General features: G+C 46.7%; 8 protein-coding genes across 8 annotated transcripts; 3 read left to right on the top strand and 5 right to left on the bottom strand.

Moving 5' to 3' along the window:
* Positions 1-131: 131 nt before the first annotated feature.
* Positions 132-2367, bottom strand: F4817DRAFT_327839 (MFS general substrate transporter). Its single transcript, XM_049302094.1, has 4 exons — positions 1691-2367; positions 1170-1626; positions 532-1110; positions 132-472 (listed from the first exon to the last, which is right to left on the bottom strand). The coding sequence occupies exons 1-4, from the start codon at positions 1933-1935 to the stop codon at positions 224-226; spliced, it is 1530 nt and encodes a 509-aa protein (XP_049162213.1). The 5' UTR covers positions 1936-2367; the 3' UTR covers positions 132-223.
* A 506-nt stretch (positions 2368-2873) lies between these two features.
* F4817DRAFT_327838 (uncharacterized protein) lies at positions 2874-4701 on the bottom strand. The gene is made up of 2 exons (XM_049302093.1): positions 3476-4701; positions 2874-3414 (listed from the first exon to the last, which is right to left on the bottom strand). Exon 1 carries the CDS (start codon positions 4538-4540, stop codon positions 3524-3526), a length of 1017 nt encoding a protein of 338 aa, XP_049162212.1. The 5' UTR covers positions 4541-4701; the 3' UTR covers positions 2874-3414; positions 3476-3523.
* Positions 4702-4999: 298 nt separating this feature from the next.
* F4817DRAFT_327835 (alpha/beta-hydrolase) lies at positions 5000-7315 on the bottom strand. Its single transcript, XM_049302092.1, has 2 exons — positions 6663-7315; positions 5000-6580 (listed from the first exon to the last, which is right to left on the bottom strand). Exons 1-2 carry the CDS (start codon positions 6945-6947, stop codon positions 5228-5230), a joined length of 1638 nt encoding a protein of 545 aa, XP_049162211.1. The 5' UTR covers positions 6948-7315; the 3' UTR covers positions 5000-5227.
* A 2079-nt stretch (positions 7316-9394) lies between these two features.
* Positions 9395-11265, top strand: F4817DRAFT_327832 (Spo7-domain-containing protein). Its single transcript, XM_049302091.1, has one exon. The coding sequence runs from the start codon at positions 9729-9731 to the stop codon at positions 10980-10982; it is 1254 nt and encodes a 417-aa protein (XP_049162210.1). The 5' UTR covers positions 9395-9728; the 3' UTR covers positions 10983-11265.
* Positions 11266-11446: 181 nt separating this feature from the next.
* On the top strand, positions 11447-13249 carry F4817DRAFT_327830 (phosphatases II). The gene has a single exon (XM_049302090.1). It carries the CDS (start codon positions 11700-11702, stop codon positions 12723-12725), a length of 1026 nt encoding a protein of 341 aa, XP_049162209.1. The 5' UTR covers positions 11447-11699; the 3' UTR covers positions 12726-13249.
* A 1368-nt stretch (positions 13250-14617) lies between these two features.
* On the top strand, positions 14618-17800 carry F4817DRAFT_368549 (uncharacterized protein; the record flags this gene model as incomplete). The annotated part of the gene is made up of 1 exon (XM_049307256.1): positions 14618-17800. The coding sequence occupies one exon, from the start codon at positions 14618-14620 to the stop codon at positions 17306-17308; it is 2691 nt and encodes an 896-aa protein (XP_049162208.1). The 3' UTR covers positions 17309-17800.
* A 951-nt stretch (positions 17801-18751) lies between these two features.
* Positions 18752-22242, bottom strand: F4817DRAFT_368547 (uncharacterized protein). The gene is made up of 5 exons (XM_049307255.1): positions 20508-22242; positions 19997-20423; positions 19701-19944; positions 19531-19599; positions 18752-19462 (listed from the first exon to the last, which is right to left on the bottom strand). Exons 1-5 carry the CDS (start codon positions 21908-21910, stop codon positions 18843-18845), a joined length of 2763 nt encoding a protein of 920 aa, XP_049162207.1. The 5' UTR covers positions 21911-22242; the 3' UTR covers positions 18752-18842.
* Positions 22243-22515: 273 nt separating this feature from the next.
* F4817DRAFT_327823 (MFS general substrate transporter) lies at positions 22516-25086 on the bottom strand. Its single transcript, XM_049302089.1, has 4 exons — positions 24435-25086; positions 24290-24370; positions 23423-24227; positions 22516-23358 (listed from the first exon to the last, which is right to left on the bottom strand). The coding sequence occupies exons 1-4, from the start codon at positions 24597-24599 to the stop codon at positions 22907-22909; spliced, it is 1503 nt and encodes a 500-aa protein (XP_049162206.1). The 5' UTR covers positions 24600-25086; the 3' UTR covers positions 22516-22906.
* Positions 25087-25102: the final 16 nt, after the last annotated feature.

Here is a 25102-nt window from a genome sequence, read left to right as displayed (position 1 = left end):
TAATCCATATAAAATACCCAATGCTTTCGAATTGCTTAGTAGTCCGTGTCATTATCAAGGTCACGAAATCCCACTATCACGCTCAAAATAGACCTTATGTAAACCGAGTGAGATAAAACTCGACATATTCATGCTATTTACAAGCTCTATTATTAGACATAATCATTAGGTATCTATAATCTATCATTTCTATATGCAAGTTATGCAAGTGGTATAAACATCCTTATAAGCTGGGATTAAATCTCCCGCGGATACGCTCGCCAAATATGAAAAATACGACAGGTATCGGGATGAGCGCGAGCGCGATGAACCCGAGAAGGCTGTTGCCCCATCCTAGACCTAATGCGTTATACATTTCGAGCCCACCAAGAGGGAGGAGGGCACCGAGGAGTGATCGGAGGACCGTCATCGCAGCTGTGACGGATGCTGCGTAGTGGGGATATGTATCGAGAAGGTAATTTTGGACACAGAACTAATTTGAAATGTTAGCATCCTATTACATTCAGGGAATATTTAAGGGCTAAAACTTACCATGACACCCATAAGTCCCGCGGCGAAAATGAGGACACCGAGCATAGGAACAATCCAGTGTACGCCGAAGTTGGCAGTCCATCCGTAGATGAACAGGCCAATAGGGAGTGCGATTCCGCAAGGGATGGTAAGCACCGGCGCAATACGCACTTCAGGCCTATGGACGAGCCCCTTTTTATTGTTCCTCTGGACCATCAAGTCGGTGAGTTGTCCAAAACCCACAACACCGATCATCATACCGATTCCGGCGGGAAGGAACGTCAGGCCGCTGTCCCCCTCGCTGAAGCCGTACTTCTCGGTGTAGACGAAGGAAAACGTCGTGATAAGGAGGTATAGAATGCCGTAGGTGATGGCGACGTATAGCGACATGAGAGTGACGATGGGTGTCAGTAGGAGGAGCTTCATTGGTCGGAGAATGGCCAGCTTGAACTGTTCCTTGGGGCTGAGCCGTCCTGCGAATTTGCTGCGGAGGTTTTGGTTTCCGGTTTCTTTACGAAGCCTTCGAGTTTTCTTCGCGATTAATACTGGGCCGAACGTTTCCCGGAGGAAGAAAAAGGAGAGGGGAATAAAGATACCGCCCTGTGTTCATGTTAGCCCCTATTTCGCAGAATAGGCGGTATATGTGCAAGTCAACTTACCAGAATGACGATTAGCCAATACACCCATCTCCATCCAGCAGCCTCGATCAGATAACCACCAGCAATAGGGCCAACACAAGGCCCAAGAAGGGGACCCAAAGCCCAAGCAGACATAGCTCTTCCACGCTTCTCAACAGGCATCACATCCGCAATGCTACCACTTCCAATGGTTATAGGCACCGATCCGGCAAGACCCATCAGCAATCGGAAAGCCATCAGCATTCCGGTGCCGGTGCTGAGGGCGGCGCCGACGGAGAAGACGACGAAAAGGATGTTGCCGTAGATGTACAGGGGCCGACGGCCGAAGATCTCGCTCAACGGCGCTATGACGAGCGGGCCGAAGGCAAATCCTAGGATATAGACCGAGACGAGGAAAGTAGCTATGGTTGAAGAGGTCTCGTGGAATTCTACCATGATGCCGGGAATACCAGGGGCGAACATCGAAGAGCCCAGTGGACTATGGTATGTCAGTATGATATCTGGTAATCGAGAGGATCTTGGTAACACTGATGGTTACTCACGTTACTAAGGTCATTATAGAAAGGATAGCAATGTTCAGCCATTTCTTCTTATCAGACCAGTTTGCCGGGTTTTCTGGGTCGTCTGGCCCGTCCCAGTCTACGACGTCGGGATCCTTCTCATCGACTGTGCTTTCGCGGTTATCAACACCCGCCTCGACATCTTGCTCCGACTCTCCCCCAATTGTCGAGTCCCCGTCGGGGATTGTAGTGTTGACAGAGCCCTTCTCCGTCATGTCGGTACTCATCGCGGGTAAACCTTTCTATATTATTAGTGATGATATGACTCCCTAACAACTGTTGTCATAAAGGGACCTTGAGGCTCAAGGAAATCTAATTCATAGAAACGATGGCGATCTGTACACGAGGGGTAACAAGACCCTGGGAAAAGTGCTGCCTCCATTTGTTTATATAGCATAGCATAGTCGGGAAATATCAAGGGTCCGGAGCATACAGAGATAGGATGGTCCGTTCGGATACGGCCTCGTCCCGGAGCTAGAATGGCATAACTTTATACATACCCCACATGGGATTTGCCCTGATGTGGATTCCGGGCCGAGTCTCGAACTGGCAAACATGGAACTACGATTCAGCTCTCTAGCGTCGCGATTCATTGGTGGGTTGGACGGCACTAAGCGGCATTCATCTTGAATAACAACAGACCCTCTCATCTCGCACCCTCCGAGGCTATTTGCATAAATATGACCCATTCCAATCTAAACTACGGCGTTTCCCCTATATTTAAGAGATAAATTTTATCCGACTAGTTATATTTAAATATATTCCTGTTGGCGTGATGTGGTCTGTTTTACATTAAAAGAGGTACCTACGTTATATCTTTGAGGCGCAGTGACCAACGACGAAGCGTAATAATCTTCCTACGGTAATCGGTGTTTACGAAACCCGTCTCGTAACACTCGTAACCGCTGCAACGATTTTCGTACCCGGATGAGTTATGTTAAAGACATCCGGTGACCTCCATCAAAAGCCGATCTCCACACGGAAGTGTGATGGTGTATGGGAGCGGGACACATAACTACCGTTGATACGATGAGATTTTATGCACCCAAGCAAAAGGATCATGGTAATAAATCTCGGATAGTACTCCTTTAGTCAAGTGAGTCTCCCGAAGTCGCGGCTGGGAATATTAACAGGCTCTAAGTATGTGGTAAACTTGCTACTACTAATACCTAGGTACCTATATGGAGTTTACCTTGAAGGAATAATGATGACGATACGCTATAGCTAGGTAGGTAACATCATAGATGAAATCACAACGGCAAGATCCCGTTAGAGTCAAGATAATCTCAGCCTTCCCGGATGCAACGTCTCTCGGAATAGTATATGCCATGTGGGCATTCATAAAATGGTAGCCAACCTGCTGCCAACGAAGTTTGATGAAAAGTTCTAGTATATTCTCCTTATGGGATACCTCTTATTAGTTTGTCCAATCAAACTTATTATATAGGGGGTCCATAGTGGCTTGCTATTTAATTGAGGAGGTAGCTATGCGGAGTTTGTAGCTTGCACGGCAGGGTTGAGACGGGGCTAGATCATTGAATTGACTGGGGCTATCGGCCTTGAGAGATTCATGCTAGTCAAGTTTCTCTCTCTTGGCATTTCAAGGATGGCATTTCTCTCATTCGGGGCCGGGGCTAAACTCCGTATAGGACATCTGACCCTTGTAACATACATAGTGTAGTCTATTAGTACGATTCTATATACTTCTAAGCGACGACGACAATGACATTAGTAGCGGTACTTAATACTATCCAGGGGGGTTCCTACTATGTAGTGATAAACAAAATGGTAATTCTATACAACTTCTCTCCAAGATCATTCAAAGGGTACCTCGTTCTGTTGGATATCGTTGACGCGAAACGTCTCGGGATTTCTCAAAGGTGTCCATCTCTCCAGCTCGCTGACCTGGTAGGTTCTAGCACTATCGAGTGCTTGCCACGAGGCGGGGAATATGATGGACTGGCAATCGAACCCGACGGGGTGTTCTGAGCTAGGTACCCAGCGCCCACCCCGATACTCTTCGAACGTCCTCGCGAGAAGTTCGATATCGAACCTGACCTCGGCATCATTCCATCGGCGCAAGTACTGCTCTGGCACCTCCTGGATTTCGAGGACTTCGGCGAACTCGGTGCTCACCGTGTCTCGTACCTCCTCCAGGTAGCGAGCCATCCCGGTCATGCGCCTATCATAACCGCGGTCCACATAGATGATATTGTTCTCCGAACCATTGGAAGGTCTCCCAACGTCGCGGAGCCGACACCGTCGCACCGGAGGCCGAAACCGAACTGCCGTGTCTAGGATGGCTTCAGACGCGGGAAGTATGCAAGACATGGTCCGCAGGTCCAAGGACGGATCGCTGAGCAGAATCCAGAGGAAACTGCCGTCCTTGATGGTATGCAAGTCTAATGCTATATGCTGCGTGCCACGAGGATATCTGCCCCACCTAGGCACTGCGTTGATATCAGTAGGAGGCCGGCAAAGGGTTATGTAGACGATATCCAGGTCGGGGCGAAAAGCGCGGAATGGCACGGGACAACCCGCTATGTGTGAGTATCGAAATCGCAACCGGGATATCGCCAGGTAACGCGACTCCTGGCACACATGCATAAGAGTAGGGAAGCACGTGTCCACAAGAAATGGCTGTAGATAGTTTGTCGACCTAACATGGCCGACGTGGTCGTGTGGCCAGCGTACTGGCTCCTCCTCCAACGGCCACGGGATACATATCTCCGGGGTATCGTCCGGGATAGCTAGCTCCCAGACGCTATGGCGCAATTCGATAGGCAAATCGTTAAATTTCGGGAATGCCGAAAATTTTATCTCCTCTGACATTTTTTTTTTGTTTTGAAGTACGGGTGCTGACTTCGCGTCACTAGATTGTTGAAGCGCAATGGAAGCAAGAATAACGGCGGAATGGACCCCGGATATGTATAGTCGGAGATGTATGTTCGGAGGTGTGGGTCGTTGATTGTTGAGCGCATGGGTTGAGTAATATTACTACTATAAATACCTTAGGTATCTAATCAAATACCTAATCAATCCTACTATCTAGTATCTCTATCTAGTATCTCTATCTAGGGATTTCCTTATGTAATCACTTGATTTCGAGGGTTACACAATCGTCTGAATTCCCTATTGACCTAGATGAGTATGATAGAGAGTTATGTATTAGAATGATATATAAATTACCTAGCCGTTCTTACAAACCAAATAAATATAAATATGGTAATCACTAGTCTAGCCGTGAAAACTTAAAATGACACTCCATCTTGCGCTTGAGGAGATAAAAGATAACGAGTATGTAGTAGTAGTATTAATAGCTATGTTTAACAAGGATATAAATCTAGGTATATATATAATACTGGTGTACCATAACTCGCGAATAGTGTACAATGTAGCTAGCTTCTGGTCATTATTATCGTATTATCGTCAACCAAAAGCTCTAAGTCTAATATCCAACCAAAACGCCAGGCAATGCATTCAAAAACCAGCAACCCCATTAGTTGTAGACATAAAAGCCTACGACTGAGTCTTCTCTTCCAACGTCCGCTGTCTCGTATCTTCTTGCTCCTCACGGATGTATTTGTTGAACTCGTCTGGGTTATCGAGGTAGAGATGATGACCAGCCCGGCTGACGATGATAACTTTTGCATCGCCTTTTTCTTTCCTCCTCTCTTCTTCGGTGGCGTTTAATAATATCTTGGCTTTCGCTTCCTTAAGTTTCTCCTCCGCAGCAAGACCACCTGCTACATCCATCCAGTCGTTTTCCCCGTACATGAAAATGATCGGAAATCCCGTTTCTTTTACGGCCGGTTCTGTTTCGGTTGCGGGAGTGATGACTTGTCTACCTACACGGTGGATTCGATTGATGACTGGCCGTCGTGCGTGCGCGCCAGGGGCGAGGAGATAAGGCAGCACGTATTCACCGCTTCCCCTTTGCCTGAAAATCGAGTATGCGTAGTCGTGGAGTGTCTGCTTCTCTTCCGACGTAAGATGGTTAAACCGGCGAGAGGTCCAACCTGAAGCAAGTCGTGGTCCTAGCGGTCCCGCCAATCGTACAATACTAAATGGCGACACGTTGGCGTCCCATAACCAGACCAACCATGAAGGATACGGTCGCTTCTTAGCTTCTTGCTGTTGCACCTTCTTATTACCATTGAGACCATCAATACCGTGGCTTTCTGTTGTTGATTGCTGGTCCATGGTAAACTCGTCTTGGAATGTCGACTCCGTTGGTTCTGGCATGTCGGCATTCACAGCATAGGGATCTTCAGGTATACCGACTGGAGAAGCGAGGATGAGCTTATTTACGTGACCAGGGTATTTGAGCGCATAGGAAACACTCAAGTAGCCACCTAAAGAATGACCAAGAAGAGTAAATTTCTCGATCTTTCGAATCTTCCTCCATTCCTCCAGCGCGTCTATGAACCAATTCTCCGCTTCTGTGATCTTTGCCGCCGGATCTTTCGCGCAGACCCTGAATGGTGGTCTTGCGGAGTTGCCCATTCCTAGCCAATCCAGCGCGTAGAGCTTCCAGCCTTTGGCACGACTAAGATTCTCAAAGTTTTTGTAGTAGAAGCCTAACCCGGCTCCATATCCGTGAAGCATAACGAGTGTGTCATCGACGGGTTCTCCGACACGTTCCACAGAGAACTCATTTAGACCCCTATTCTTGCCAGATAACTTTACCATTGTCGACTTCCATATTCTTGGCCCGTAGGGATCGATTTTCGTCGACGTCTGAGTCTCACCAGGATGTTCCGCCGACGGGACATCTGTCGCAGAGCTCGTACCTGACGCGATGGCTTCTCGGAGATACGGAATGCATGATATCACGTTACGTTCAGCGATCGTAGGCGTTACACCGTTCCACTACAATTTGGTCAGAATAGGTTCTAGATCCAATAATACGATGAAGTCATAGAAAAGTCATAGATAAGACGACGGGACGTACCCATTGAGATGCAGCTTCTTTATAACCTAAAGGAAACATCCCCGTAGCCGTAGAAGGTGGTTTGGGAACCCCCGTTCCTTCTGGCGTCTGCTCTCTGGCTCTTCGAGATGCTGACATTGGTCGCTGTGGTCGTCCGATTGGTATGTTGGATGGGACTGGAATAGGCTCCTCAGGGGATAGATCGGTCTTCACTGGGGAAATGGTATCGTCGGTGTGCTGCGTCCGCGCAAAAGTGGCCACAAGCTTCCTCGACTGCACAATAATTGAAGTTGGACCTTTGAGCATACCGGAGGGGTGGCAAAGCCGGCTACGCCTTTTCTTATATAATTACGGGGGGGCAAAATCCGAGACATGGAATGCGATAACCACCTCTTAGGGGTACACACAGCCACTATGCTGACCACGTACGTATGTATAAACTTAGGTACCTAATGCGCAAAGTAAAGTCCGACCATCCGCGGTGGTGCTTAGTGTATTGCATGCAGGAACTCTGTGGCAGAGCAAAGTAACGAGTAACTTTTTTGATTCTAAGATTAGTCGCGTAAGCCGGATTAGACGAGATCCAAGGGCTGCTCAGCTCGGATTGGCTACTGGCTGAACGAGTCAAGATACATGGTCAGGGGAATGAGATGAATCAGTGGGTAGATTGGACTCGGAACATTGAAAAACGGGGAGTTTATCTTCAGCTCGGCTTTTATGTCCTCCCGTGCCGACCCTTGCTTTACATAATATTCAGCTCAGATCTTAATATTCAGCTATGTATTGAACAACTTATTCATATATCTAGCTCCTATTCTACAGATGTCCATTCCATATAAATACCTAAAACATTGACTCGAATTATGAAGTCTACTAGTCTTCTATACCTAAGTACCTATCATCCCTCCTAATTGTTGCAAAATTACGCTAGAATCCTGCCACATCGTCGATAAAAACTATATCTGCTAATCCATGTCTCTTTAGCGTGACATCGCGGATTTAGACATTCGGGAAACTTCAAGATCTTAACTCCGCGGTAGGATTATCTAGATCTATTCCTTATCAAGAGTCCGTGCCAATCTAGCTGAATCAGTTACGTATGCCCTAGCGTGCGCTGCACCAGACTTTTGATACGACTAGCACTTGTATGTAGGCAATTGGAAAATTTAATTTAATGGTCACTTTCCCAGGTCTCAGTTATGAATGCTTCGTTGATCGACATTTAACTGAGCTTTAAATTGCACGTATGTACTGACATTTCGTTATAGTCTCTTTTTCATTGAGTCTGACTGATGGCTCATTTCTTATCCCGTCTTCGAAAACTTTCACCACCTTATATTTCGCCATAGATATCTCTTCTTGCGATAATTGTAATGCCAGTCAGTTGATCGTCTTTGATTTCGGTCGGCCCAACGTATCGTAAGGGGCAGGATTCCGAAACCCCAACCATTCTATCCGGTGGCTAATGGCTTCGTCAATACCGAGGATTCAACTGCATATTAGACTTGTCGGGTCCAGGTTAGGCGAATATATGTAACTCCAAATCCCCCAGGCGATGAGTTCTTTCGCATATCATCGGGAGTGTTGCAAGATCTCAAACAACAAAAGTCCAGTGACCCCAAGCACTCCTGATGGGACTAGTAAGTCATGAGAGAGCCTCGACTAAACCACTAGAACTCCGCCACAACCAATCGTTCTGGGTTTTTTAATCAAAATAGTTCATGAGAACTATTATGGATCTCGGGTATGATAAGTCCAGGAGAGCATCTCTTAAACCTGCTAATGAATCCGATGCCCTTCATATGACCTCTCATTATAAAAGCATGCATTTCTTGCCTGGCTGAAATCCATTGGGCAAGACATCTGGATAATTGACGTCGGCATAGATCGACCTTGCAGCAAGTTTAGCAGAAGCCGGCTTAGCGGGCCTAGGCACTTGGCCTTTAAGAGCCTTGGAACTCGTATTGTTCGAGGCGTGGGTATATGAAGAAGATTTGCTTGGATCCATAATAGGTGCTGTGAAGAAAAGTATAGCGAGCTTAATGGATCTTCGGGATGTTCAAATATTAGTATTTGAAAGACAAAATCATCTCAACTAACAGCGGGTCGATCGAGTTTAAGTATGCTTCATTCTTGTGTGCCCCACGAGCAGAAAAAAATGTAAGAAGCCCTAGACAACAGATTATCGACTGATGCTCGTTGTAGCGTGCAGTATAACAGTATAAACTAGGCGTTTTCTTCTCAAGATCGTCACCGGGATACGTCAGCGCCTATGTGTCCGCGGGATGCACGACGGAGACTATTTCGAGATAAGTTAAAAGTCCTGCATGTGCTGCGTCAGGCTCCTGTTTACAGAGATCATGTGGGCTGATACTGCGGAGCTGCATGTGTTAGGTTAGGTATCTATGTTCGGAGAGACGTTTAGGAGATGGATCTGCCCAAAGCCTAGAGTTAGATATAGTTAATTCTTCTGTGCTTTATAATTTACTCATAAATAAACTGCTCATTTTCTGAGTTTCTATTCAATAATATATGTATACCTTGTAGGTTACTTGGTAGGTATAAATAGATCTTTCTACCTTTCCTCAGGTTAGGTACCTAAGGTTAGGTGTATGTTAATAGGAGCAATATCACGAGCATGGACCCCGCACCAGGTGGACGGCAGGGATTAGGTCCTCGGGATAGAGCTATGACCACATACCCTAAAACTTCAGCTGCTATCAATATCAGCTGTCCATGTGGGGGGATAACCCATCACAGCGCTACTACTAGGACCGACTACTAGCACCTGCTACAACTGTTACTACTTTGTACTTCGTACGTCAAAAAAATAAAATAAAGATGACGGCACTCTAGAGACCACAAATCCTACAGTATACCTATGTAATTACGACAACTTACGACAACCTGATGAATCTAAATTCTTCCTATTAATTTACGAGATTACGACAATTCAAACTTGCACTCCTAAATGCGCCGATAATCTTCTAGTCTTTTTTTCACGTCGATGCGGGCTTACGTCCCGAGCTACCTCCTTTGATTCGTATCGTAGCCATCACGATCACGACCACGACCGACACGAAAATCATGGCCGACACTATCGACTCCATCGTTAAGGGAGCCCCTCAACCCGGTCAGGACATGAAATCCCCGCCAATGGGCACGAGCCCTATCGGTGTAGAGAAACCCGGCGATCCTTTAAAGCACACGCCAAGCTCGCCTTCCATGATCTACCTCAACATGCTGATACTAGAGGCTTCGCTACGCTCCCAGTACCTCGAACTCCGCGCCCGTCGGCGAAAGCACACTTTCTTTCTGAGCCTTCTGTGTCTGTGGTTAGCGGGATTTGGATATGCTCTATTCTTCGCACCCCGAGAAGACGGTAGCGGCGTTGGCGGCTCGGTATATTGGGTCGTGGATATGACAGAGAAAGTGTGCTTCATAAGCGGAATAGTCACAGGTATACTTGTCTGGGCGACTGGTATATGGGAGCGTGGTATTAGGTGGCCACGGCGCTGGTTTAGCATATGCAATAGAGGCTTGCGCGGATTCAACTGTAAATTGGTTGTAATCAAAAGGTCTTGGTGGGTTGAGCTCGTGTCGCTCATAGGCTTCTTCTTCACCTACGGCGCGTTCTCTAGCAGAGCTGGCCAGTATCATTTTGTGGAGCCTTCGATATTACGCGAAGTTGATCGAGAGCTAAATCTCGGCGGGCATCATCACCCTCCACTCCCGTTCGTCAGTACAGACGAAGAGAGAGGGGGCCATGAGGAGGACCTATCGCCCGGGGGAGACTACGTCAAGCTTCTACTATGGCCCAAACCTTTTTCGCCTCACTTCCGGGAAAATTGGGAACTTTACAGAAGCGAGTACTGGGAGAGGGAGAACGAACGCCGAGCATTATTGAGAACTAAACTAAAAGCCCGCGAAAGGCAGCTGGCAAAGGAGCAAAACGGCTGGTTATGGTGGCTACCAGGAGGCCCGAAGGCGGAGGACAAGGCACATGTACATGGCCCCGGAGTAGGTGATGCAGAGAAAAGCATACCTCATCGACATTCCGGTCTATCGAAAGAGAGTAAGCGTACTAGGAGTGGTAGTTTTCGGAGAGCTAGTAACTCGGCTGGATCAACGCGAAGTCCTACACCGCCAGTGGAGCCGGAGGAAGGCAGCCGTAGTAGGAGAGGCAGCATGAACTCGATTACTTCTGAAAAGAGACGAAAGAAGCACCTTTCAACTAGCTCCAGACCGAAGAGGCCAGGCGTCGAGTCGCGATCCGTCACGCCGGAATTTACCTCGCCGCTTGCTAGGGAGAGTAGTATTGGTGCTAGCGAGGCTCCATAGCGATTATCGAAAGGTCAACAGTTATGTTTACCTGCTCGTCGGCCGTGGTTCAGTAGCTCTAATAGCTCTAATTTGTACAAATCCTGCCTGTCTAACGTACTTTAAGATATAATATACGAGAATATATGAGAACGAACGTAACCATTTTTGAATTTTCTCGGTTGTTTATCTCTACTTATTCAGAATAATTTAGACGTAGAGTCCAATGAGTTCCGAAGATTGGCTAAAGAAGACGAGGTTAGGTAGTTAATGAATTTAATCGACTTTCTTTTATAATTGGTTATATTGAAGATGGCCATGTACATAAGGTAGGTACATTCACTAAAGATAGGTGCGACATGAATGTACCTAATGAGGTACCTAGGGTACATGCATCTTAGAAGCAAACAAGTACCCGGGCAGGTACTGCCCCTCATCCCATATATGATTAGATGTCTAGATACCTAAGATACAGGTGGTGGCGCCTGTAGTTTTTCTTCGTCCTTCGTCTCATCAGCCGCGTACATTCGCGCTTAGCATTTTCTTGTCAACATCGTGTGGTAATCTATTCCCACTCACCTCCCAGCCAAAATAAGATTTTTCTTTCCCCACGATCAGTTATTATTCTTTATCCAAAGATCAAACTTATTATCCTGCACATACAGTAACTGAGACCTCAAGTAGCTCAACCAAAGTCTTTTTCTTTAACCCACAAAGCAAGAATATGTCCAGTTGAAGATGGCTTACATGGACCCTCCAACTTCTCACCGGCATGGTGCTATTCCAGCAGCGCCTTACTCTATGCGTCCTCCTAGTCCTCCTTCTATCGTGATACCTGCCCCCACTCTACATTCTGCGAATGAGCATATCAAAATCGTGCCAACTTACGAAAAGGTCGATCCGGCTTCACTTAGTATCGATGACCTTAAGATCATCACCCAGAACTACAAAGAGCAGCTAGCTCAAGACTCAGCTCTCAATTGGGCATATGAGAACCGCCGTGTCGCACAACCCATCCTCGACTTCCTCTATCTCGGCCCCTCGAGCATCGCTCGAGATCGCCAGTGGCTACTTAAAACAGGTATCACAATGCTACTCGCCGCACGAGATTCCCAGATGGCTGTTATGCACCTAATGGCACCCAGTAAGGTGGCGCAAGAACTCGGCATTCAGCTCGAATGTGTTGATGTTTCTGGCTATAATGAGCTCATTCGCGCCTTTCCCTCGGCCGTTCGAACCATCAATGACCACATGCTAAATGTTTTCCGTGGACAACGCATCAGCAACACGCAGATGCAAGTTGAGGATGGAAAAATGGCAATTCCCCATGAGAAATTCCAAAGAGGAAAAGTCTTAGTTTTCTGCGAAACAGGAAACGATCGTTCTGCTAGTGTTGTTGTGGCCTACCTCATGTCTGTTTTTGGTATGAGTATGATTGAATCTTGCCAATTTGTCCACTTCAAGCGCTTCTGCGTCAGCTTAAACGACGATCTTAGGTTCGTTCTCAAATCGTATGAGGATCTACTTTCCGCACAACGTACCGTACACCGACATGAGCTTGACTGTCGTTCAACGCAGACAAACGGTGCTTCGAGCAATGTACAGAAACTGAAGAGGGGCATCGAAGCTACGTTCGACGAAGATGAGGAGATGGGCGAATCTGGCGAGTCCATAGCACTAGATCATGATCGCTTTTTAGACCGCGAAAGATTTGTTCCATTCGTTGACATGGTGGACGAGGACATGGAAGAAGAATCCAGTTAGTATGGTCTTAGACCAGCCATATTACACAAGTTACTATTGATTTTATAGGAGCATACATTAAGCATCGGGTTGTGGGTAGCAAGCGGCATGGTTGGCTTCATCAAGCTATGGTAATTAGCAACGGCGTACTGGATGGCTTATACCCATGCTGCTTTTTTTTTCCTTGGACGTTTGTCGGTTGATAGGTAGTCACATAGACGGAGCGGTGGTACAAAAGGTACTAATGTGTTATGACCACAACAAAGTCACTAAGACAGCGTTGTTATCACGAAAATATCTCTCAATGCTCGGCCTAGCTTATTACAAGTGTCTATTATTGCAGCAATGTGCAGGCGCCAAACGTAAGTAAGTATAAATTAGCTTTCCGTTGGATCTTACAAGGTATTCTCCACCGACCCCTGAATCGTTCGCATTTCTCCCACACTTTTTGGTGGATGAATACAAGCTCCAAGTCAAAGGAATAATTTCATATTTAATATTAAAATATCACGTTATTAAATATTCACAGAGCTATATCCCAAGAACGTTTTTCAATAGTAGCACATAATTCTTGGCAGGTATTGTAGCTGCCTCTCCGTAAACGGTGTAGAATAACGAATATCATCGTGGAGCCCTATGTCAACTATCGATTCAGCAGCCCGGTGAAGCTGTTAGGATTATAGATGAGACATCTAGAACAAAGGATGCCTTCAGCATTTATAACCATAAGCTTCTATTTAAGTACCTGGTTCGGAGTTCCTTGTGGAACAATAAAGTTGTTTCCATGCCTTCTGGGCCCACCTCCTGACAGCATAATTCAATGGTGCTTGTCAAAACAGGAGGATGTCGAAAGTACATAATGTATCATTTGGAGTAAAAACCGTACTCACTAGTCGTTATATTCGGTTACGTTAGAATATAGAACTCTAAGTCAGAAGCTTCTACAGAATCACGATCGATGGCTCTAGGGCGCCTCTGAAAGTAATCTGCCTAGTGCCAAAATTCTAGATATGATAACATTGCTTCATATTATTAACATGTTATTTAAACTGCAAAATGAATAATCAGTAGGAGTCCTACGTACACAACAGGATAACGAGACAGTCACATGATAATGGGAACAGAGGTTGTGTCCCCCTTATCTGGATCTAGAAATGGCTGTCCCAAAGAGAACAACACTCCAAATCCATAACTTAATAATGTTAATATAATCACATCAAACATCTATGACACCAGAGCTTTAGTAGTATTATGTATCCTTGGATGTATTTTCTGGATTATATGTTTATCTGGAAAATTCTAAGCAACTAGGTACCTAGGTAGGATATAGGCGCTACTACGGTTCAATCATTAGGAATACAGGCTACAGCACGTGGGGAATAGATACGGATCTTCTAACGTGAATTAGTTAGGCATCATGTAGTTTATCAGTAGTACTCTACAACTTCACCTTTCCGTGCACATGCCATTACTGAGGTTGCCTAGGATACCCCTCCGTTCAACTCTCCCTTCTGAAGTTTCTCGAGACAACCAGAGCTACTGTTTACCTAGATCCCTCAGAGCTTTACGGGTCTCCCATGACTGCCTTGTAATTAGCAGTTGCAAGAGATACCCAGTCATATTGCCCACTCCAAGATATTGGCAAAGCCTTCCTTCTCATGCCAAAATTTCTCCTAGGCGACCAGTTGGCATTGTATTGCATCGTCCACAACACACAGGCTCCAGCTTTACTTTAGGCAACCTGCACCTTCCCGATCTCTAATTCCATTATTCATCAAATTCCTTTTCTTATTTGCAACTGTTGTGGCATATCACACAGGATACAAAACACACCAAAACAACTTCCTCGACATTGCTTTCAAGTGCGCTTAATGTGTTACCTTGATGGTGACACATTTCCAAAAGGAAGCTCCATGGATTTGCAAATAATACCTACAGCAGATGGCCGCGTTGGCTTGGCTGAACAAGAACACCCACGGCAGAGTATATCTCAATCTTATATCCCAGGGGATAACACTTCGAACATCCCTATTCTTGACCCACACAACTTTAGCAACCTGACCCTCGATGCAAGGCCCCCCAGTAGACCTTCGCATGTGAGTCTATCTATGCTTGAGGCTCTGGTACCAACAAAGACTGTGTTCTTCCCACTCTCATCTACGCCCTACTGGTCACTCATCGAGTTCCCCGTAAAGGAGGTTATTCTAAAGGTGCTATCTGATAGCCTTGGATCATTCCAAGAGGCTTGCCGTACGCTTGAGCTATTTAGCAATGAAGTTAGAGCATTCCTCGAAAACCGTAATAACTCGGAGCCCGCATCTCATACGTTGAATGAAGAATCAATTGCTTATGGATGCAAGTACCTCCACTCCAGAGGGCTAGAGAAGTATTCAGAACCCCTTAAGGAATTTGCAAGACGTGTCAATGACTGGCCGCTGGATATCGATTTTAGCGACCTGAAACTCGAACTTCTCCCAGAACCTTTGGAATACGAAGAACCAACTGTCGAGTTCTTGTCTTATCAGCATCAGGATTCACAAGCTAGAGGATTTCAGAACTCAACCGCCAAGCGCGTCTTGTCCCTCTCAACAGAATCGATTGCTATTTCGGTCAAGATCATGAAAGCAGCCTTCTCTGATAGTTGCAAGTTCTTTTCGATCGTCGAGTCCTTTCGATTACCTGCTGGAGTTGTCGTGGTTAGTCCCGAGGGCATAAAGAAACTCCTCGAAGGCGGCAAGTATACTATAGTCAACCCACCCCTTCCAGCATTCTCTGAATTACACCAGTTCATCATATGCGACAATGCTCCTAAGAATCCAATGCCTCTAATAGCTGACTTTCCGACCAGCCAGAGTTCAACGCATCTTGGCCACGAGGGAACGCGCCAACCTTCAAGACATTACTCGACAGATAGTTCCGATTCTCGACTACGCACCCACTCAGATACAAGCTTCTTCGATGATATGATCTCATACCGTACTCGAGTCGTAGAAAGAGCACTAGAGGATAACCTGATTCTGCGCAGTTCCCTAGCCGACAATACCAGTTCCATTTCCTTGCGCCCTAAGATACTACTACAGCCTCGGAAGGATGCCAAATGCCTTTTACCCGGAACTGGAGATAAGGTGGCGAGAGAATTGTATCAGAAGGGACATAAGGCACTTTTACACTTCTACCTACCAGCAGGTTACTCAGTTATATCCCCAAGCGGTTATATGATGAACTTCGATACACCTCACATAAGAGAGAGCAATGGAGAGAGCTCGCCCGGTCGTGGTGGGGAGTATATAGTTGTACCGCCCGAACACGCTGTCCATGCTGATAACTACAGAAGAGTAAATCTAGCGAAAAGCGACATAGCCTGGATTAATTTCAAAGAGTCGGTGGTTGTGTTCCGTGATGGGAAAATGCTCCCCCGAAAAGTCGGAACGGGCCTCCATCGATTGTCGATACGGAACGGTGGGTTAAGAGTAACCTGCGAGGATGGAGAGTATGACCTAACCAAGGCCCTGAGAAATCCGGATCCCCGTCGCTTATTTACAATCAAATCCATCCCGATCTACGCCGTTGACACCGCATCGGAACAAGCCGTGGCAAACCTTCCTACTCGCAATGATGCTACTCGATACCCTTCCCAGAAAAATGTAGAGACCGAGGAAGATGACGAGAATAGTTCATATGGCCCTTCAAATACCGCTACATCAGCGCTAATAGGGGCATTACAGGATCGAAAGCGAAAGCAACCCCATGACGCGATCGAGGAGTTACCGCAGAAAATACCGAAGACCGGACCCAGAGTCCATCCACTGGCTCAGTCAGAGACTTCAGAGACTCGGGGAGAGGGAAACACGCAGATAATTGAACCTACACCCCCAATCGAGCCCCAGCTTCAAGCCCAGCCTAAACCCAAATTTAGGCATGAAAATAAGGCCCAGCTGAAGGCCCGATTGAAGGCTCAACCCATGGCTCAGAAACAACCTAGATTCTCTGGGGTTACCACAGAGAATGCTGCGAGTCTAGTGAAAAGCATAGCGTTGCAGGAATCTAACACCGTACCTCCTCCAGATGCTACAGCTCAAGAAGAGGTGCTTACGCAGCCTCGGGACGAAGAACAGACTCAACCCGAAGTTCAGAAGAAACGTCCAGTACGTATTATTTTGACCAACAAGAAGGCCGCCACGCCCGCTACCCCTAAGGGACAGCCTAGCACAAGACGAAGCTCGAGTGTCAACACTCGACGAATATCAGCCGGAAATCCCCAAGTTCAGACTCAAGCCCAGGCTCAAGCTCAACCTCAGGCTCAGATACAGACACAGACACAATACCCAGCTAAGTCCCAAGCCGGACGACGACCACGAGGACGTCCTACTAAGAACAAACAGAAAGTTGCCGCCTCAACCAAACCCCACGACGAACAGTCTGCTGCAGTCCCTAGCCTGCCTATCGCCAATAGAGCCCCCTCGCTTGCCGCTCCTCAAGCCCAACCCCAAACCGAAACCCCGTCTTCGCGAAAGAACGCTCAAAGACGTGCCTCTTTGCCTACCCGACGATCGTCACGCCTCAGTGGAGGCCAAGAGAATCTCGACACGCAGCCCGAGAAATGAACGCGTGGAAAATTGCATTGTGACGACATGCGAATGGAGTGGTTAAGTTGGGAGGATCGGAATTGCAATATTTGCATTTGGAACGCGTTGCAGTCTGCAGTTGGGGATGTAATTGCTTTGTAATAATTGGCTGCATGTAGGAAAATCGCGATGCCCCTGAATTGCAAATTGTCTTCTAGTTCTACGATGGAGGAGAGGAGTCTGCCATACGTTGGCAACTCCCCTTGATTGCCTAGTGTTAGGAAACTCCGTAGATTTAATTCACGAATGTTTTTCGCTGCCTGGAATTGGAGCCGCCTAATACTTCTTTCGTAGCAAGGCGCCGTAAATTTTTTTTTTTTTCAAAGGGTTCAAATGCCTCCAGATATTAAGGTATGATCTAATGTAGTTGTATCGATGGCCGAAGAAGGGTAAATTGAATCACGGTGTTTACGGTTGGATAGGATATATCGTTATAACTCTCGAGCTTTGCTTCCATGGCGTACTGACTCAACAGTCATCTGACGGCACGACGTAATGGAGGAATACGATACGGCCGGAAGAGGGACTCTATATTCTGCTTTCTCTAGCGCTCGAAGGGTAGGCTAAGGATGGTATTCATATTCGGCTGTAAACGCAAACCTAGGGTTCGGCTGTTTTGCTGCTATTACGCAGAGTTTGCTTTAGGGTAATATAGATAATCATCAAGGTAGGAACGGAAACAGACTTGGTGGTCAAATCTACCTACGTATTTCCGATTTTGAGGCTATCGGTATTCGACTTGTTCGGGACGCGAGAAGTTAGGGGTGTTCTTGTTACAATTGAGCTCTAGACATAACCTGTAATCGTAGAGTACGTTAGCTAGGTACCTAGAGGTATAAAGCATATGGTTGGAAGCGCAAGTATGTAGGGAAGCAGGGAGTGTAGAAATTATTCTATCATGTTTTTTTTTTGTCAGGAGCTAGAGATGTTATAAAGATACAATATCCATCTAACCTAGGTTAGTATGCTTGCCGTTATTACAAGAACATATTATGTAAAATTCAAAACGTCTCAACGCAAGTCATTCGCAGTAAGATTGTGTTACGAACGTACTTGGAACGAAGGACGCGATTCGTTCAGCATTACGAGCCAAAATGATCACCAACAGCAATTCCCGAGTAACTTTCCGAATAGAAATCAGTACATATGTAGTCAAACACATCATCATCTAGCTTCCTTAAAGCCATGTATTAGTCTGACACGTATGAATTTCGTCGTAGCGGTGCTCCATCCGCTCGTACCGCCGGAGCACCCGAAACGGGAAGCCAACTCCCCGATCGCTTAACTCAGCGTCCGACCCTCGGAAGGGCCGATATGAAATTCATTCAAACTCCAAGTACAGTGTCTTTAACCTAGAGGCACAGTCTAGATCCGTTAACTCCAGCGATACGTACATGTTGGATATGTAGGTACCTAAGGCTACAGAACTACAGAATATGCATATTATATTATATATTAAGTAATAAGTATTATCTACATAACTCGTACGGAATGCTTCTAATATTAACTCTGGTTAATCGACATCTGGATAACATCTCTGCACTTTGCCTTCTTCAAAGATTATAGCGACACGCGCCCCAAACTCAAACGGATCTCCTTCGTATATGACAAAATCCCTACTGCGCGGAAGCCTCAGAATATCCTCGATATTCTTAGACACAAGGTCCAGTGCTAAACTCCGATTTCCCGGGCCTGCAACCCAACTAGCTTCCCAGATGCTATTACGAATATGATTATTAGTGTCGTCCCAGTTGGAGATACCGACCTTAACGCCTGCGTCTATCAACACCTGCGGTCCTAAACGGTCTGTTAGGGGAGGGCCTGGTAAGCAGTTACGAGCATCCCAGAAGAGAGGCTCACACCCCCAAAACGGTGCTACAATAACTGGCACGTCGGCTTCTGCAAGCTCGGTAGCTAGGAGATGTGACTCTGACCCTCCCATTATGACGATATGAGCACCCGTATCCTTTTTCAGAGCTACCATGTGTGCAATGACATCTTTGTTATTTGTGTGGATTACCACGGCAATATCGCCCTTGGCCGCGCTGTCATAAATAGGATGGATATGTTTGTCTACCGTAAGGAGGTCGCGCAGCCTACTTATTTGAGAAGTTATAGAAGGTGTTCGGAATGCTATTTTGGGTGGTCAACTTCGCTTCTACGAACAGCGGACGAAGGAAAGGGGGGCAGCAAAGACTTACATTTAGCCTCATGTCCAATCGTGAAATGTAGAGCAGCGTTCGGCTCGACGATAGCGCCATCGTCAAGGACTAAGAGCAATTAGTGAATTGCAACCTAATAACACCGTTTTCGTTTTCGACTGCCTTGCTGTCCAGCAGCTAGGACTGGAATACGAAACGGATATACATACCACTTTTCGCCCCTGACCGGAATAACGTGCTAATCCCATGGAAGAAGCCATTTGTCAATGGCGGCGTTACAATTCGAGTTACGCCGCTCCGGTGAGACCTCTCAAGATGTATGCCATCGAATTTGATACCGAACCGGCTTGAGAGAGGCCTCTCGTATTCCTCGCCTGTTGAAGCACCGTCTGATGTTGATGGTTCTTGACGCATTTCGGTTAGGCCGTGCTGCCGCGTGACAATCGTAAGACCCTAATTATTGGTAAGACTCTTGAAATGGAATTTAGAGATGGGTTTGGCCTACGGGAAGTATATGTCCATCTCGCACATCTATCAAGGGAACTTGATCTTCTATGGCCTGTCTTGCTGCGGTATCGCATTTGCTTTCACCAACACAAACGACATGGCCGGCGCGTACAACGATTGTCAGATTCCCTGTCTCGGGATGTTCATTCCGCAATCCATCGTCGCTAATGAAGCTTGTTCTTAAGCCGCGGATGATAATGTCAGATTGGCCTGGTATGCATGCATTTTCAGGTGTATCGCTGGGTCGCGATATAGGGGCTTCTTTTAAGTCTAGTTTAGATTCCGAAGCCTTCCACAAACTGTCCGAGGCCCGGACTACACTATTCCCACCGATGTATACTTCGAGAGGTGTAGCACCCACCTGTAAGGGATGGCGGTTCCATACTACTAAATCGCCGTCGTAGCCCGGCCTGATAAATCCAAGCCTACAAAGATTGTTAATATTAAATCGATCGATTAGATGGGCAATTGATGTTATGATGCCTACATAAACATGTTTTTGTACTTACCTGTTGTCGAGACCTAGAAGGCGAGCTGGCACCGAGATGACAGATGAAATGGCGCTCTCCGCACTGAGGCCAAAATGATGCGCGATCTGGGCTTCATACAATAACCACTGGCCATGTTCCGCCGGGTGGTCCCGAGTGAGAGCAAGAGGGATGCCATGTTCAGCTATCATTGCTGGAAGACGAGAACTCACATTGTAAAGCTCCTTTTTGTCGCCCCAGGAATCCGAAAAGCCGGCGACGGCTATACCCCTATCTCTAAGTTGGTCCATAATTAAATTTGTATGGAGCGCATGATGCAACGCCGTGATATTGAATCCAAACTCATCGGCGTGGTCAAACATAGCTAACATGTCTTCGGTCTCGTAGCCGTGCACATTTACACGCACATCCCCGCGTAAGACATCGACTAGTGTCTGCCATTCAAGCGAGCGAGGGTATTCGTGCGTTATCGATGTCAATCCCTTCGCCGTCGAAGCAGCCTCACACCACTGATCTTGTTCTTGTTTCACCCGTCGTGCGTTATCATAGGCCTTTCGGAACCAGTACGATTCTCCCAACCTCGTCGACGGCCCTCCAGGCACGTATTGGAACTGCCTCTTTTGGTTTTCGCCCATGGCCATCTTGAGATATCTCTGCGGCTTGCCGCCACTTTCCGTCGTATTAATGAGAAGCTCACTAACCGAGTTCGCTCGCTTCATCTTAATGAGAACGCCTTCCCCTGAGATCAAGTTTTTCGCTCCCGTTAATACCAACGAGCTCGTCACACCGCCGCTGGCAATAACTGGTATGGCCTGGTCATGAGGCTTCAAGGCATCGACTGCACGGGCCCAAGGTGTTACCGGAGATGATATCTCAGTAACGTCTTCGGTGGCCCATAGCTGGGGCGTCTCCCGAACGCCGGCATGCGAGTGCATCTCTATAAGTCCTGGCGTTACAATTCGACCTTGTAAGTCAACAACTCTATCGTTGGGAGAAGCTGGTTCTAGAAAACCCAGTGCGGCTTTTGAGACCTTCGTAAATATCCCACCTTGCATTTCGATAATGCAGTCCTGAGTAACAGTACCATCGCCATCAATAAGTGTTGCGTTATGTAGAATAATACGAGTGCCCACGAGTTGAGTTTCTAGACGAGAAGATGCTAGATTCCTGTCTATAACTGGACGTTGCTTGTTTAGAGTGCATTGTGTAAGGCCGTATTTTAGGTCTGCCGGGCTAATTTGATACGTGATGCCAGTATGCTCTGAATATCGATATACATGCCACTGGGTTGAGAGAAAGTACGCAGTAATAGCAGTAAGAACAACAATCAGAATAACGTTGTTCTTGGTACCGAGAGAAGTTATCCCTTCGTTATAATGTCGATTTCGGCGACGAGGCCGTCCTTGCCATCTCTTCTTTTCCATGTTTTAGCAGTAACTATCGTATCATTCACAAGAGTTTTATGCTCGGCCTAACAACTATGAGGTTTTCATTTATGATATGATATGATATTCAACGATCTGATTTACACAGTCTTCAAGGAGTAAAGCCAACATCTAATTGCCAAGACCATTATATTCCCATCATATATCCACATGTAGGCCATTGTCGTATCAATAGAGCGTATCAATAGAATAAAGTCCCCCTTAGTTATTAAGTACCCATTAGGAAACCGACAAGCCGAGAGACTGGCCGAAGACCCGGGAATAACGTTCGTTGTAAATGTCGTGATTGCTGATCTTACGAAGTAGATGCCTTAGGTACTTGTTACAGTGCGCATTGCACTTAACTACAATTGTGGAGCACTTGAACAGTCCGGTTCTAAATGGCGTCAAACCACGTGTGCATGGTAGTACATGGTTTACATCCTAGAACCCTTCCAATATTTAGGTACCTACCTAGGTAACTAAGAGCACGCACTTGTAGTCCGGGGAACCCCGCGCCTAACAATGTTAGCCCGTGAATTAGCAAACCGTAGGTAGTTTTAGCCATCAATGTATTAGATAAGAACAATATACAGTGCGACCAACAGAGAGATAGCAGTAATTCCGAGACAAGTCCTACATATTAGGTATATTAGGCATCTAGACATAGAGGTAGCTTTGCTATGTGGGTGGGAATATGTAATATGCTGGTAATTTCATCCGGCAACTCGTGCTTGCAAACAAAGAGCCTCCCTCTCTTTTCCCCTTCTCTTCCACGTTGAAACTCGTAATAGATAATATATTCATTCCCTCAATCAAATTAAAGATCGCTTAGAAACTCCCGCTAGCAACACCTCACCCATTACATCTCCGCTGTAGATTAGGTAGGTATTATAACTTCATAATATCCATAGATGCGTCCTTCCTACCAAACAGGAGACACGCACAAATGTTACCTGTCTTCCTGTAGATCATATCTGTAGCGAATGCCATTTCCTACAGAACATAACGGAAGAGAGCCTTTTGCTGCTTATCCGTCAGGTCGAGGAACTCGTTGTCGGTGTTGCTAAGCTCGCCTTCTGACAAGTGAAGCTGGTCTCGTCTCTCATTTTCCCAAATAAGGTAGAATCGTAGAACAATGGTGAACACGATGCACAGAGCAAAACATATGAAAGCAGCGAGAAAGGCGGTTTTGTATGCTGGCGCCTCGCTTGGAAGAAAAAGCTGAGGAGCAACGACCTGTCCAACGCAGAAGGCCACGTACATCATCGTGGATGCGGTAGCTTTCTTTGTATACCCGGCGAAATTACTAGCTACCAGCGACATGGTGAGTGTGCCGACTATGCCATGCGTTTGTACAATGTAGTACGAGCCGAGTAGCCCACGCGAATTTTCCCGAGGCAGAGTGTAGAGCAGAACGGCTCCGATAAGCGCCGGGATTTGGCAACCTAAATATACGGTCAGCGAAAACAAGACGAGTAAAGATGTACGTTTTTGTCGAGGAACACATACCGGCGATAAGCCAAGTTCGGATGTTTTTGAAGCGCCTGGTCATGAAACCTCCGAAGAGGATGCATATGGCTTGGATCACACCCAAGGGTACCAGAAGAAGGGTTGAGTAGAGAGCGTCATAACCAAACCCCTTGACTACTATGCTGCCAAACGAACCAACTCCGCCGGCGGGAATATCGTCGAGGAAAAATGTTGCTACAAGAATCCAGCATTGTATATCAAGTACGCACTCCTTGACCTGTGACCACTTCCACACATGATTCTCAACTCCCGTACGGTTGCTCCGAACACGCTCGATGGCCAAGGCTCGGTCATGATCTGAAAGCCAACGAGCATTCAATGGTGAATCAGGGAGGTAGTAAAACAGGAAGATGCCGTAGAGGATGGTGATTGCACCAAAAATTAGGAAGAACCACCCCCAGTTCGGGACCTTGTGGCTCGTGATATGAGCAATACCATAACCCAGAAGTCCACCGCAGACTTGGCCGATCGAGTTGCCGAGATACCAGTACGAAATTCGTAGCGGTTGCTCGTCGCGCGTCCACCATTGGGAGGATATAACAATAAAGGCGGGGTTGATGCAAGATTCGAGACAACCCAGGATGGCACGGATGGCCATTAAGCTAGCGAAAGAACGCGACGCCGCCGTGGTCATCAACACAGCGCCCCAAAGTGTGGTAGCAACGGCGACGAAGCGGCCGATAGGGAACCGGACAATCAGACGAGCGACAAAAGGCTGGGAGACCATGTACGTAAGATAGAAAATGGATCCGGAGGCCCAGCTGTACTGGTTTCCTACGAGTTTCTAATGCAGTAAAACTTAGTCGCTTTACAGGTGAGAAGCTGAGAGCTCCATTAAAAACGCACGTTGTCAGTGATGAGGCCAAAATTGGCCGAGTAGGAGAGGGCATTCTTGTCCATGAAGTTCAGAGTATAGGTGATGATCATCTGCCAGATATCGTTAGCAATTGGTCAATGCGACTAGATCGACGAGGTCTTTATGTATGTATACCAGGGGCAACAGATGGTGATCGATCTTGCGCAAGATGCGCTTATTGTCCTCGTCGCTCAAAGGCCCGACGGCGTGCTCCTTTGCAAACTCGTACGCGTTGTCGACATCATCTGGTCTCCCATCGCGTACCGACTCGGCTGTGGTCCTATCCGGGTTCTTCTCCATTTTGGATATTTCTGTACTGTCCGGGGGCGTGTTTAGAGATACGGTCTATTGAACACGGGAGAATAAAGTAGAACGAAGTGACAACAATCGGATTAATTGTCAAGACGGCCTACTTGTCATCGCCTTATAAAGCTACTCACGACGATCTTACGCCTTATCTCTAAACCACCGCTAAAGGAGCCAGGCGGGAGAAAATTGGTGTTGAAGATAGGATAAGGCTGGGTGGGTAGAAGAAGTTTTAGTTTGACTTTTTGGTTAACTAGTTAACTAACCAACTACCTCCTAACGTTATCTCCATCTGTATACAAATTCCGTACAGGGTAGCAGCATTGATTTCCTTATTAGCAAATTACCTATCTACATAGGCGACTGGGTACCTACTTCCTAGGTTACTAGACATTTTAGGTACTAGACTTACTAGGGTATGACTACCCACTAGGTATCGCGTGGTAAGAGCTTGCAAAGTTTCTCGAGATGTCGTTCGTTCTTCGCCAACTTGACTA

Source organism: Daldinia loculata (assembly GCF_022478755.1).
Source record: "Daldinia loculata strain CBS 113971 unplaced genomic scaffold F4817scaffold_7, whole genome shotgun sequence".
NCBI lineage: Eukaryota > Fungi > Ascomycota > Sordariomycetes > Xylariales > Hypoxylaceae > Daldinia > Daldinia loculata.
The sequence above is the reverse complement of the archived record's forward strand: the minus strand, read 5'-3'. Positions and strand labels throughout refer to the sequence as shown.

Bases quoted from the DNA above. Each gene is read 5' to 3' on its own strand.
- F4817DRAFT_327839 (XM_049302094.1), bottom strand. From the start codon at position 1,935: ATGAGTACCGACATGACGGAGAAGGGCTCTGTCAACACTACAATCCCC. The intron at 1,627-1,690 runs GTGAGTAACCAT...GACATACCATAG, and splicing joins TCTATAATGACCTTAGTAAC to TCCACTGGGCTCTTCGATGT. The intron at 1,111-1,169 runs GTAAGTTGACTT...ACATGAACACAG, and splicing joins ATTGGCTAATCGTCATTCTG to GGCGGTATCTTTATTCCCCT.
- F4817DRAFT_327838 (XM_049302093.1), bottom strand. From the start codon at position 4,540: ATGTCAGAGGAGATAAAATTTTCGGCATTCCCGAAATTTAACGATTTG.
- F4817DRAFT_327835 (XM_049302092.1), bottom strand. From the start codon at position 6,947: ATGCTCAAAGGTCCAACTTCAATTATTGTGCAGTCGAGGAAGCTTGTG. The intron at 6,581-6,662 runs GTACGTCCCGTC...ACCAAATTGTAG, and splicing joins AAGAAGCTGCATCTCAATGG to TGGAACGGTGTAACGCCTAC.
- F4817DRAFT_327832 (XM_049302091.1), top strand. From the start codon at position 9,729: ATGGCCGACACTATCGACTCCATCGTTAAGGGAGCCCCTCAACCCGGT.
- F4817DRAFT_327830 (XM_049302090.1), top strand. From the start codon at position 11,700: ATGGCTTACATGGACCCTCCAACTTCTCACCGGCATGGTGCTATTCCA.
- F4817DRAFT_368547 (XM_049307255.1), bottom strand. From the start codon at position 21,910: ATGGAAAAGAAGAGATGGCAAGGACGGCCTCGTCGCCGAAATCGACAT. The intron at 20,424-20,507 runs GTAAGTACAAAA...CAATCTTTGTAG, and splicing joins CTTCTAGGTCTCGACAACAG to GCTTGGATTTATCAGGCCGG. The intron at 19,945-19,996 runs GTAGGCCAAACC...ACCAATAATTAG, and splicing joins GAGATGGACATATACTTCCC to GGTCTTACGATTGTCACGCG.
- F4817DRAFT_327823 (XM_049302089.1), bottom strand. From the start codon at position 24,599: ATGGAGAAGAACCCGGATAGGACCACAGCCGAGTCGGTACGCGATGGG. The intron at 24,371-24,434 runs GTATACATACAT...GATATCTGGCAG, and splicing joins ATCACCATCTGTTGCCCCTG to ATGATCATCACCTATACTCT. The intron at 23,359-23,422 runs GTATGTGTTCCT...CCGTATATTTAG, and splicing joins CCGAACTTGGCTTATCGCCG to GTTGCCAAATCCCGGCGCTT.